Raw genomic sequence first — 12954 nt, 5'->3', positions numbered from 1 at the left:
CGGTTTTTGATTTTTATTTTTTAAATCACATCCAATTGTGCAACTTATTCCAAGGTCTATTCATTAAAATGAACTAGTGGGACAACACCTTTATGGGTTAGCATGTATATATTAAGTGTCCAGCTTTCACTTGTTCTTGTACTGAGGGCTGATGGTTGTACAGGAGGCGCTGAATCTGATGACCCTTTCAGGTTCGGCAATGTCTCATCTCCCCGAGATGCCAGCTTTTTGTACATTTCTACCTTTTTGTTACGCATCTGCATTCTGCATTACAGTTCAAACAAATGTGCTCGCAATTTGTGGCTTCATAACCCCTGTTACAGCCAGTGCAATGTGTCAGATCCAGGGGCAGATGGAAGGAAATCTTGGTGATATTTTGTATGGACTCTTTTGAGGACCTATATTCACAGATATTATCCCTGGTTATACACTGAATTGTTGGTGTGACAGTTTTAATGTGTCTTTTGCACTATTTTCTAATTTTGTAATAAAATTTTTATTTTGGGAATATTTTTTTTTGGCTCAGATGGAGGAGATATGCCTGGTGAGCAGCATCTGCAGCCTTCCAATCCTACTCGAGAGTATGTGTAAATAAATGGATGTGTTAAGTGTACCTGCTGGTGAAATAGATCTTCCTCCCCAAAATCAGCTTCTTCATCTTCTCCATCTTCTTCAACAGTGGACACCACGGTCTTTGTTACCGTTCTAACAGCTACTTCCTTATGAATTAATGAGGACATAATTATAAAAAAAAACATTGACATTAATGTGTAGCATTAATTAAAGTAATAGGATTATTTAAAACACAAAAAAAAAAAAATCAATCTAAACCATCCCTACACATACGGGCAAGAAAGGATCAAACTTTAATACTTCATATACAAGCCAAAAAGAGATACCAGTCCAGCAACGGAGTTCAGCCAACCAAATTAATGTAGAGTGATACAGAGACGGGTACATGAAATGATCAGAGATTACCAGTGTGAGGTCACTCTGCAATGTTGAATGACATACCGCTCGATATTAGGTAAATGGAATTAGCGTTTCCACTCGTGCTATGGGCGTAGCAGAGCACTTTCCCATGTGGTTTCTCCGCCCAGCACTAGCCTGTTTACACTGATTGATGGCTCATAGTGCGATTGCCTTGCCTGGCTGCTGACGTCACTCAGGCAATAACCTATGAATTGAGCTAAAAAGTCTCGTGCTGAGCTGAGGAACAAAAAGTGCTTTGTCACTACCAGAGCCAACCTCCGATTAGCTGACATTAATCTTTCACCAGATTTTTGCTACCCCATCTGAGAGCAGCATAACGTAGGGGCGGAGACCTTGATTTCAGCGATGTATCACTGAACTAGGTGATGCAGTTTTGACTAAGAAAAACATTATCTGCTGCAAATCTAGCCGTTCCCTGCTGAACTCTGTATAACCCCTCTCATACCACTGATTGGCAGCTGTGTACACTGTATATAGGCAGAAAGCTGCCAATCAGTGGTGGGGTCGTGGTTGGACTACCGGGGAACAGGTTTACTAGTCATCTACTGATCATCTCATCATATAAAACAGTGGTTTTATTTACAACTACACTAAGCAGCCCAGTAAGTGACATAACCGGAATCAGGATCTCTGTCCCTAGATTATGCTGCTCTCAAATAAGGTAACCAAAACCGAGTAACAGATTCCCTTTAAAGAAGCGCTAACTTATTTTTGTCCCTCCTACACCTGTGTAAATGTTAAGCGTGCTTTACACACTACAATATATCTTACGATGTGTCTGCGGGGTCACGTCGTAAGTGACGCACATCCGGCATCGTAAGGCTGGGGCCACACGGGCACTACTGCGATCCCCTTGCATGACACTCGGCTCATGCTGGCAGTACAGCAGAGCCGAGTGTCATGCCTGTGTCTTTGCAACTGAGGTCCGTTCGTGCGAGCAGACCTCAGCTGCGGTGGGCGGGCCGGCACTCAGGAGGGGAGGGAGGGATTTCTCTCCCTCTCGCCTGTGTAGCCGTCTATAGCCATTCTCGCACTGCACTAGCAGTACACCAGTGTACCGCGAGTGCAGTGCGATTTTTCTCTCGCCCCATTCACTTGAATGGGTGCGAGAGAAAGAGACTCAGCTTACAATCGCAGCATGCTGCGATTGTTTTCTCAGTCCGATTAGGGCTGAGAAAATAATCGCTCATGTGTGCTGACACACAGGCTAGAATTGGTCCGAGGGGAATGCGATGTTTTATCGCACTCCACTCGCACCGATTTTCTCGCCGTGTGGCTTAGCCCTTAGTTACATTGTAGCGTGTGACAGCTACGTGCGATTGAACGTTAAAACGTTCATCGCACGCACGTCGTTCAATTCCTAAAAATTGAACGTGAGGTTGTTCAATGTTCACGAGGCAGCACACATCGCAGTGTGTGACACCCCGGGAACGATGAACACATCTCACCTGCCTCCTGCGGCTCCTGGCCCACAATGCGGAAGGAAGGAGATGGGCGGGATGTTTACGTCCCGCACACCTCCGCCCCTCCGCTTCTATTGGCCGGCTGCCGCGTGACGTCGATGCGACACCGAACGTCCCTCCCACTCCAGGAAGTGGACGTTCGCCGTCCACATCGAGATCGTATGGAAGGTAAGTACATGTGACAGGGGTTAATCGTTTGTTTACAAATTTTGTAAACAAATTGAACGTGCCACACATTCGATGGGGGCATTGCAAATCGCATACGATATCATATGCTTAATCGTAACGTGTAAAGCTGGCTTTAGTGTAGTGTAGATGTATTAATCCCTTCCCCCTCGGGCGATTTTCAGTTTTTCGGTGTTTTTGTTGCTCCCCTTCCGAGAGACGTAACTTTTTTATTTTTCAGTCAACATAGCCAAGTGAGGGCTTGTTTTTTTTATGGGACGAGCTGTAGTTTTAAATGAAACCCTATGGTTTTACTATATAGTGTACTGGAAAACAGCAAAAGAATTCCAAATGTGGAAAAATTGCAAATAAAAGTGCGATTGCATGATAGTTTTTAGGATATTTTATTCACTGCGTTTACTATATGGTAAAATTAACGTGTCAGTGTGATGTCTCAGGTCGGTACGAGTTCGTAGACAAACGTGTATAGGTTTACTTTTATCTAAGGGGTTAAAAAAAATTGAGAATTGTGTCCAAATTGTGTGCAATTTTCCACGACCTGTAGCGTTCTCATTTTTCAGTATCTATGGCTCAGTGACTGCTTATTTTTTACGACTCGAGCTGACATTTTTAATGGTACCATTTTTGTGCAAATGCTACATTTCGATCACCTGTTATTGGATTTTGCGCAAAATTTGAAGTCCAAAAAACGTAAATTTTAGCGTTTGGAATTTTTATGCCGCTATGCAATTTACTGATCAGATAATATATTAAACTTATATTTTGATAGGGCATTTCTGAACGCACAATACCAATCTAACGTGTTTTTTTATTATTATTCACCCTTTAATTTTCAATGGGGCGAATTAACTTTTTTTTTTTAAATTATTTTTTTTTTTTACTTTACTAGTCCCCCTAGGGATCAGCAGTCTAATCACTCATTTCTGTTGATCACAGGTACACTGCTCAGCTCTGTAGAAATGCTCATCTCTTGTAACAGCGGCTGCTCTGCCAGCTGTTACAGGAAACGAGTCATAATAGCACACAAGTCATCACATGACCCTGTGCTACCATGACAACCATCGGCAAGTAAGTGCGCGTTACCCGCTGCGGGCATTTAAATCGCGCTGTCACATTTTGACAGTGCAATTTAAGGGGTTAACAGGCGCCGGTGGATCACAGATCCACCTGCGAGGCACGTCAGCTGTTCAAAACAGCTGACATGTGCGGAGATTGCCGCAGGCTCACTGCAGCAGCCGGCGATTACCCCTTGATGATTTAGGACGTAGCGGTACGTCCTTCGTCGTTAAGGGGTCAATATACTCACCTATAGCCATCTTCTGCAGCATCTCAGCACCGTTTTGCTCCTCTTCTGGGTCACATGATGGCAATTCAGATAATCGAGCTCAGGCTCTTTTACAATGTTTGCCTATGGAACACTTTCCAACGCTCCATAGGCTTATATAGGTCACTTCTGGGTCACACAGAGCTCAGTGTCATCCGCTGGAGTCTAAATTGTTGTCATATGACTCAGAAGGGGGCTGGAATGGCACTGGGTACCGGAGAACACCAAAAGTTTAGTGTAGTTTTAATAATATACACACCTAACCTTTAAAAACGGTTTAGGGGAAAAAATGTTAATGGAAGTGCTTTAAGTATAATTTAGGTTACTGACAGATTCCCCTTAAAACAATGATCACTTGTTGCACTGAATATTCAGAAGTATTGTAGGTACAAACCCAAAACTGAACACAAGTTATACCAAAATGCTAAGGACAGATGTGTAGCAGAATAATGGCACTGTTCACATATGCACAGGAGACTCTGGTCCAAATTCCAAAATAGCATGCAGAACTATATTTCCCATAAAAATGGAATCCAATGGGCCACGCTAAGAGAACAGTGCCAATTGGTATCCTTTGTAGGAGTGCACTGTGCTTTCCACACCGCAAGTGTAAAACATAGCCCATCAAAATCAGATCATTACTGATTCTCATGGTATACAGAGATATTCAAACAGTACCCAATGTAATATACAAGTAATGTTGCGGTTTTCAGAGTTGCTTGATTCTACATTTGTTATAACTGTAGAGAATTATAAAGTAAAGGGGTGGCTCCTTCACTTGAAGTTACCAACACATTTTTGTAAAAACACAAGTTAGTTTTGTGCAGCTAGATAACTGTTTCATATGATTAAACAAATAAAGACAATTGATGATACAGTTTCGTAAAAGTACAGTAATGGGATGAAACAGGCAGAAATATTAAATGTATAATAAAATATAAAAGAAAGCTAAAGCAGCACCATAGCAGTGAAGGCTGTAAATCCAAGATTTTGATCAAATCCACATTTAAATATGATGAAAAAACAAATGGCGCCCTTCAAGATACAGATAAAAGAAGGGAATTTTGTTACTTACCGTAAATTCCTTTTCTTCTAGCTCCTATTGGGAGACCCAGACGATTGGGTGTATAGCTACTGCCTCCGGAGGCCACACAAAGCAATTACACTAAAAAGTGTAAGGCCCCTCCCCTTCTGGCTATACACCCCCAGTGGGATCACTGGCTCACCAGTTTTAGTGCAAAAGCAAGAAGGAGGAAAGCCAATAACTGGTTTAAACAAATTCACTCCGAAGTAACGTCGGAGAACTGAAAACCGTTCAACATGAACAACATGTGTACCCGAAAAACAACCAAAAATCCCGAAGGACAACAGGGCGGGTGCTGGGTCTCCCAATAGGAGCTAGAAGAAAAGGAATTTACGGTAAGTAACAAAATTCCCTTCTTCTTCGGCGCTCCATTGGGAGACCCAGACGATTGGGACGTCCAAAAGCTGTCCCTGGGTGGGTAAAGAATACCTCATGTTAGAGCTGCAAGACAGCCCTCCCCTATAGGGAGGCAACTGCCGCCTGCAGGACTCTTCTACCTAGGCTGGCGTCCGCCGAAGCATAGGTATGCACCTGATAATGTTTGGTGAAAGTGTGCAGACTCGACCAGGTAGCTGCCTGGCACACCTGTTGAGCCGTAGCCTGGTGTCGCAATGCCCAGGACGCACCCACGGCTCTGGTAGAATGGGCCTTCAGCCCTGATGGAACCGGAAGCCCAGCAGAACGGTAGGCTTCAAGAATTGGTTCTTTGATCCATCGAGCCAGGGTGGCCTTAGAAGCCTGCGACCCTTTGCGCTTACCAGCGACAAGGACAAAGAGTGCATCCGAACGGCGCAAGGGCGCCGTGCGGGAAATGTAGATTCTGAGTGCTCTCACCAGATCCAACAAATGTAAATCCTTCTCATACCGATGAACTGCATGAGGACAAAACGAAGGCAAAGAGATATCCTGATTAAGATGAAAAGAGGATACCACCTTCGGGAGAAACTCCTGAATGGGGCGCAGCACTACCTTGTCCTGGTGGAAGACCAGGAAGGGAGCCTTGGATGATAGCGCTGCCAGCTCAGACACTATCCGAAGAGATGTGATCGCTACCAGAAAAGCCACTTTCTGTGATAGTCTAGAAAGTGAAACCTCCCTCAGAGGCTCGAAGGGCGGCTTCTGGAGGGCAACTAGTACCCTGTTCAGATCCCATGGATCTAACGGCCGCTTGTACGGGGGTACGATATGGCAAACCCCCTGTAGGAACGTGCGCACCTTAGGAAGGCGTGCCAAACGCCTGTGAAAAAAGACGGATAGCGCCGAGACCTGACCTTTAAGGGAGCCGAGCGACAAACCTTTTTCTAACCCAGATTGCAGGAAAGAAAGAAAGGTAGGCAATGTAAATGGCCAGGGGGACACTCCCTGAGCAGAGCACCAGGATAAGAATATCCTCCACGTTCTGTGGTAGATCTTAGCGGACGTGGGCTTCCTAGCCTGTCTCATGGTGGCAACGACCCCTTGGGATAATCCTGAAGACGCTAGGATCCAGGACTCAATGGCCACACAGTCAGGTTCAGGGCCGCAGAATTCCGATGGAAAAACGGCCCTTGGGACAGTAAGTCTGGTCGGTCTGGTAGTGCCCACGGTTGGCCGACCGTGAGCTGCCACAGATCCGGATACCACGCCATCCTCGGCCAGTCTGGGGCGACGAGTATGACGCGGCTGCAATCGGATCTGATCTTGCGTAGCACTCTGGGCAAGAGTGCCAGAGGTGGAAACACATAAGGGAGCCGGAACTGCGACCAATCTTGCACTAGGGCGTCTGCCGCCAGCGCTCTTTGATCGCGAGACCGTGCCATGAAGGTTGGGACCTTGTTGTTGTGCCGGGACGCCATGAGGTCGACGTCCGGCCTTCCCCATCGGCGACAGATTTCCTGAAACACGCCTGGGTGAAGGGACCATTCCCCTGCGTCCATGCCCTGGCGACTGAGGAAGTCTGCTTCCCAGTTTTCTACGCCGGGGATGTGAACTGCGGATATGGTGGAGGCCGTGGCTTCCACCCACATCAGAATCCGCCGGACTTCCTGGAAGGCTTGCCGACTGCGTGTCCCCCCTTGGTGGTTGATGTATGCCACCGCTGTGGAGTTGTCCGACTGAATTCGGATCTGCCTTCCTTCCAGCCACTGCTGGAAGGCTAGTAGGGCAAGATACACTGCTCTGATTTCCAGAACATTGATCTGAAGGGTGGACTCCTGCTGAGTCCACGTACCCTGAGCCCTGTGGTGGAGAAAAACTGCTCCCCACCCTGACAGACTCGCGTCTGTCGTGACCACCGCCCAAGACGGTGGTAGGAAGGATCTTCCCTGTGATAATGAGGTGGGAAGAAGCCACCAATGCAGAGAGTCCTTGGCCGTCTGGGAAAGGGAGACTTTCCTGTCCAGGGATGTCGACTTCCCGTCCCATTGGCGGAGAATGTCCCATTGAAGTGGGCGCAGATGAAACTGCGCAAACGGAACCGCCTCCATTGCCGCCACCATCTTCCCGAGGAAGTGCATGAGGCGTCTTAAGGAGTGCGACTGACTTTGAAGGAGAGCCTGCACCCCAGTCTGTAGAGACCGCTGCTTGTCCAGCGGAAGCTTCACTATCGCTGAGAGAGTATGAAACTCCATGCCAAGATACGTTAGTGATTGGGTCGGTGACAGATTTGACTTTGAGAAGTTGATGATCCACCCGAACGTCTGGAGAGTCTCCAGTGCAACAGTCAAGCTGAGTTGGCATGCCTCTTGAGAGGGTGCCTTGACCAGTAGGTCGTCCAAGTAAGGGATCACAGAGTGTCCCTGAGAGTGCAAGACTGCTACCACTGCCGCCATGATCTTGGTGAACACCCGTGGGGCTGTCGCCAGACCAAATGGCAGAGCTACGAACTGAAGATGGTCGTCTCCTATCACGAAGCGTAGAAAGCGTTGGTGCTCTGTAGCAATCGGCACGTGGAGATAAGCATCCTTGATGTCTATTGATGCTAGGAAATCTCCTTGAGACATTGAGGCAATGACTGAGCGGAGGGATTCCATCCGGAACCGCCTGGCGTTCACATGCTTGTTGAGCAGTTTTAGGTCCAGAACAGGACGGAATGAGCCGTCCTTTTTTGGCACCACAAAGAGATTGGAGTAAAAACCTTGACCTCGTTCCTGAAGAAGAACAGGGACCACCACTCCTTCTGCTCTTAGAGAATTCACCGCCTGCAGAAGGGCATCTGCTCGGTCGGGATGTGGGGAAGTTCTGAAGAACCGAGGCGGAGGACGAGAACTGAACTCTATCCTGTACCCGTGAATCAAAATGTCTGTTACCCACCGGTCTTTGACCTGTGGCAGCCAAATGTCGCAAAAGCGGGAGAGCCTGCCACCGACCGAGGATGCGGAGGGAGGCGGCCGAAAGTCATGAGGCAGCCGCCTTGGAAGCGGTACCTCCGGTTGCTTTCTTGGGGCGTGAGTGAGCCCGCCAGGAATCAGAGCTCCTTTGCTCTTTCTGAGTCCCTTTGGACGAGGAGAATTGGGGCTTGCCCGAGCCTCGAAAGGACCGAAACTTTGACTGCCACTTCCTCTGTGGAGGTTTGCTTGATCTGGGCTGGGGTAAGGAGGAGTCCTTACCTTTGGACTGTTTAATGATTTCCGCCAATTGCTCACCAAACAGTCTGTCTCCAGATAATGGCAAGCTGGTTAAACATTTTTTAGAAGCAGAATCTGCTTTCCATTCCTTTAACCACAAGGCTCTGCGCAAAACTACAGAGTTGGCGGATGCCATTGAGGTACGGCTCGTAGAGTCCAGTACCGCATTGATAGCGTAGGTCGCAAACGCAGACATTTGCGTAGCTAGGGACGCCACTTGCGGCACTGCTGGACGTATGAGAAAGTCCACCTGTGCCAGACCAGCTGAAATAGCTTGGAGCGCCCACACGGCCGCGAATGCTGGAGCAAACGACGCGCCAATAGCTTCATAGACAGATTTCAACCAAAGGTCCATCTGTCTGTCATTGGCATCTTTAAGTGAAGCCCCATCCTCCACTGCAACTATGGATCTAGCTGCAAGCCTGGATATTGGAGGGTCCACTTTTGGACACTGGGTCCAGCGTTTGACCACGTCAGGGGGAAAAGGATAACGTGTATCCTTAAGGCGTTTAGAAAAACGCTTGTCCGGATAAGTATTGTGTTTCTGGATGGATTCTCTGAAGTCAGAGTGGTCCAGAAAAGTACTCAATTTACGCTTGGGATACAGGAAATGGAATTTCTCCTGCTGTGCAGCTGCCTCCTCTGCAGAAGGGGCTGGGGGAGAAATATCCAACAGCCTATTGATGGCCGCTATAAGGTCATTTACCATGGCGTCACCATCTGGCGTATCCAAATTGAGTGCGGCGTCAGGACAAGACTCCTGATCACCCACCTCTGAGCCATCATATAGAGACCCTTCTCGCTGAGACCCTGATCCGCGTGATGACGTGGAGGGTCTCTCCCAGCGAGCTCGCTTAGGCGGACTGGGACTGTCATCGGAGTCAGAGCCCTCAGCCTGTGATGCCTGGGACCCCCTTGAATTACGGATTAATTCCAGCTGAGGGGGGCCGGGGAACATAGACACAGCGGTGTCCATGGTCTGAGCAACTGGCCTGGACTGCAAGGTCTCCAGGATTTTTGTCATAGTCACAGACATTTTATCAGCAAAGACTGCAAATTCTGTCCCCGTCACCGGGGTAGGGTTCACAGGCGTCTCTGCCTGGGCTACCACCACAATAGGCTCTGGCTGACGAAGTGCCACTGGGACTGAACATTGCACACAATGAGAGTCGTTGGAGCCTGCTGGTAGATTAGCCCCACATGCTGTACAAGCAGTGTATACAGCCCGTGCCTTGGCACCCTTGCGTTTTGCGGATGACATGCTGTTGTCTCCTCAAATCAATATAGGGTGTACAGCCAAGAAGCGACCTTACAGTGCAGCACACAAATATAACACTGTGGCACTAGTGGGGCCGCACGTATGTGCTGCTTACCGCCCGCTTAGCGCGGGTGTGTGGTCGCCAGAAACCCCTAGCCTGGGTCCCTCAGAGCCTGCGTCCGTTCTCCAGCCAGACTGCATGTGTATAATGGCTGCCGGCGTCCTGGGGAGCTGCAAGCCTGGGGGCGGGCCTAGGGCGTGCACAGAGAAAAAGCGCGAAGCCTGTGTCCTACTGTGCTCAGTGAGAGGGCTGGAGCATGTAAATCGTGCTCCAGCCCTCGGCGCTGCCGATTGAACAACGTCTCTCCCCTACCCTGATTGACAGGGTGGGGGGCGTTAACGAAGCGGAGCTAGGCCGCAGAAAAACCGGGGACTAAAGTTAGAAGCGCCGCCGCCGTAAAAGCGCGGTCGGCGCGTCCCCGGCGCACTACAAGTCGCAGCTGCGCCGCCGCTCCAGGGGCGGTCGGCGCGGCGATCCACACACATAAAGTCCCCCAGTAATCTGCGGGGACTATAAGCCCAGCGCACAGCGCTACAGTCCCCGGCGCACTAGCACACCCAGCAAGCCTGGGGTGTGCGTGGCCTGCCATACGGGGACACAGAGTACCTGAAAGTTGCAGGGCCTTGTCCCTGAACGGCACTCCCGCTCCACATCCAGCAGGTTCAATGGGTCTGTGGATGGAGCCCGGCCTCAGGGCTTGGTGGCAGGTAAGATCCCACTTCCTCAGAGCCCCTCAGGGGGATGGGGAAGGAAAACAGCATGTGGGCTCCAGCCTCCGTACCCGCAATGGGTACCTCAACCTTACAAACCACAAGTGGGGTAAGAAGGGAGCATGCTGGGGGCCCCATATGGGCCCTCTTTTCTTCCATCCGATATAGTCAGCAGCTACTGCTGACTAAACAGTGGAGCTATGCGTGGATGTCTGACCTCCTTCGCACAAAGCAGAAAACTGGTGAGCCAGTGATCCCACTGGGGGTGTATAGCCAGAAGGGGAGGGGCCTTACACTTTTTAGTGTAATTGCTTTGTGTGGCCTCCGGAGGCAGTGCTATACACCCAATCGTCTGGGTCTCCCAATGGAGCGCCGAAGAAAGAAAATGTGTCGTCATTAACCATGAGGCTACAGCAATAATATTATTTAGCAATTATTTTGACTTACCTCGTCATCACTGTTAACCAGGGAGATTTGGATATTGCTGTCTGCGCCCCAAGAAGTCTGAGTTTTCCAAATCAAGACAGAAGGAGGGCTATGGGCAACCCCTGCATCCGCACTGTATATCTGAAACACAATCAGTCATCATTTATACATCCACAAAGTTAGAAACAGAAAAAAATGTCCTGTCAGAGAAAGTGTAATACCCAGAAACATTAAATTCAAGCCAACTCCGGCAGTTTCTATGCTTTGAGAACTTTTAAGGGATTGTCTAGTGATATAGTGAATAGCTGATAACTTGTTGTTCAGTGAAAGTCCTATAACTGGGACTTGCATCCATCAACAGATCGGGGAACTTTTAATCCTAGTTACATACTAACAAATGGGCTGCCATAGAAAAAAAACCCCCAAAACCAAGCACAATTCTCACTTAGTGCTATAGGGAATGAATGGAGCAACAAACAAGCAAGTGCACTGCGGCTCCATTCTAATAGGGATAAAAGCTGATCGGTGTAACCTCCACCAATCAAAAATATAATACAATCCTGTGGATAATATGAAGGGGTTGTCTGGTGAAAACTTCACTTAACTTCAATCCATCAAAGCATTGGAGAAGCATTCAAAAGCTAAACACACTGCAGCAAGCTATAAGAATCCACCAACATTTCACCATTTTAAGTGTAAAGCTGGGTTCACACTAAGCGACAGCGACGTCGCTGCTACGTCACCATTTTCGGTGACGTAACAGCGACCTTGTAAGTCGCTGTTATGATCGCTGCTTAGCTGTCAAACACAGGAGAAGCAGCGATCATAACGTCGCTGTGCTACATGTGCAGAGCAGGGAGCCGCGCTTAGCGCTGGCTCCTAGCTCTCCTACAGTACACATCGGGTTAATAAACCCAATGTGTACTGCAGCTACATGTCACAGTGCAGAGAGCAGGGTGCCGCGCGCACTGCTTAGCGCTGGCTCCTTGCTCTCCTAGGTACAGTACACATCGGGTTAATTAACCCGATGTGTGCTGCAGCTACATGTCACAGTGCAGAGAGCAGGGAGCCGCGCACACTGCTTAGCGCTGGCTCCTTGCTCTCCTTGCTACAGTACACATCGGGTTAATTACCCGATGTGTACTGCAGCCACATGTGCACAGAGCAGGAGCCAGCGCTGGCAGCAAGAGCGGAGGCTGGTAACGAAGGTAAATATCGGGTAACCAGGGAAAGGTCTTCCCTTGGTTACCCGATGTTTACGCTGGTTACAGCTTACCGCAGCTGCCAGTGCCGGCTCCTGATCGCTTCATTTCGTCGCTCTCTCGCTGTCACACACAGCGATGTGTGTATCACAGCGGGAGAGTGACAACCAAAAAATGAAGTTGGACATTCAGCAACGACCGGCGACCTCACAGCAGGGGCCAGGTCGTTGCTGGATGTCACACACAGCGACAGCGACGTCGCTGCAACGTCACAGAAAATGGTGACGTAGCAGCGACATCGTTGTGTGTGACACCAGCTTTAGACGGGTATATTCCTTGAAATAAAGCATTGCCTTTTAGAATATGTTGGATTCAGGGAAAAAAATAAAATAAATAAAAAAAAAAAAAAAAATGTATAACTACTTACAACCCCCTCTATGTAGGAAGCTCTTTATTTTCTATGGAGACAAATACCGTATACTCTAAAGATATAGAGACTACTCACCTTAACAGATTGGCCTGCTTTCAGCACATACTTTGGGGTGAACTTATATACCATTTCTTCTAGGTCTCCAATTCTTAACTTAAGCCTCCAGGTACCTAGAGATCGATCCTGTAAGTTGAAATATTCACATAAGTCAA

At 48.4% G+C, this 12954-nt stretch overlaps 1 protein-coding gene across 1 annotated transcript in view; it reads right to left on the bottom strand.

Moving 5' to 3' along the window:
* LMNB2 (lamin B2) overlaps positions 1–12954 on the bottom strand; it is a 134472-nt gene that overhangs the window by 27866 nt on the left and 93652 nt on the right. The window contains exons 9-11 of the mRNA XM_075352436.1: positions 12818–12925; positions 11132–11251; positions 615–719 (exon numbers count right to left, since the gene is read on the bottom strand). Of these exons, the coding sequence (XP_075208551.1) occupies positions 615–719; positions 11132–11251; positions 12818–12925 (333 nt within the window). The remainder of the gene's footprint in view (positions 1–614; positions 720–11131; positions 11252–12817; positions 12926–12954) is intronic.

The sequence above is a fragment of the Anomaloglossus baeobatrachus genome, chromosome 1 (assembly GCF_048569485.1).
Source record: "Anomaloglossus baeobatrachus isolate aAnoBae1 chromosome 1, aAnoBae1.hap1, whole genome shotgun sequence".
In the NCBI taxonomy this organism is placed as follows: domain Eukaryota; kingdom Metazoa; phylum Chordata; class Amphibia; order Anura; family Aromobatidae; genus Anomaloglossus; species Anomaloglossus baeobatrachus.
The sequence above is the reverse complement of the archived record's forward strand: the minus strand, read 5'-3'. Positions and strand labels throughout refer to the sequence as shown.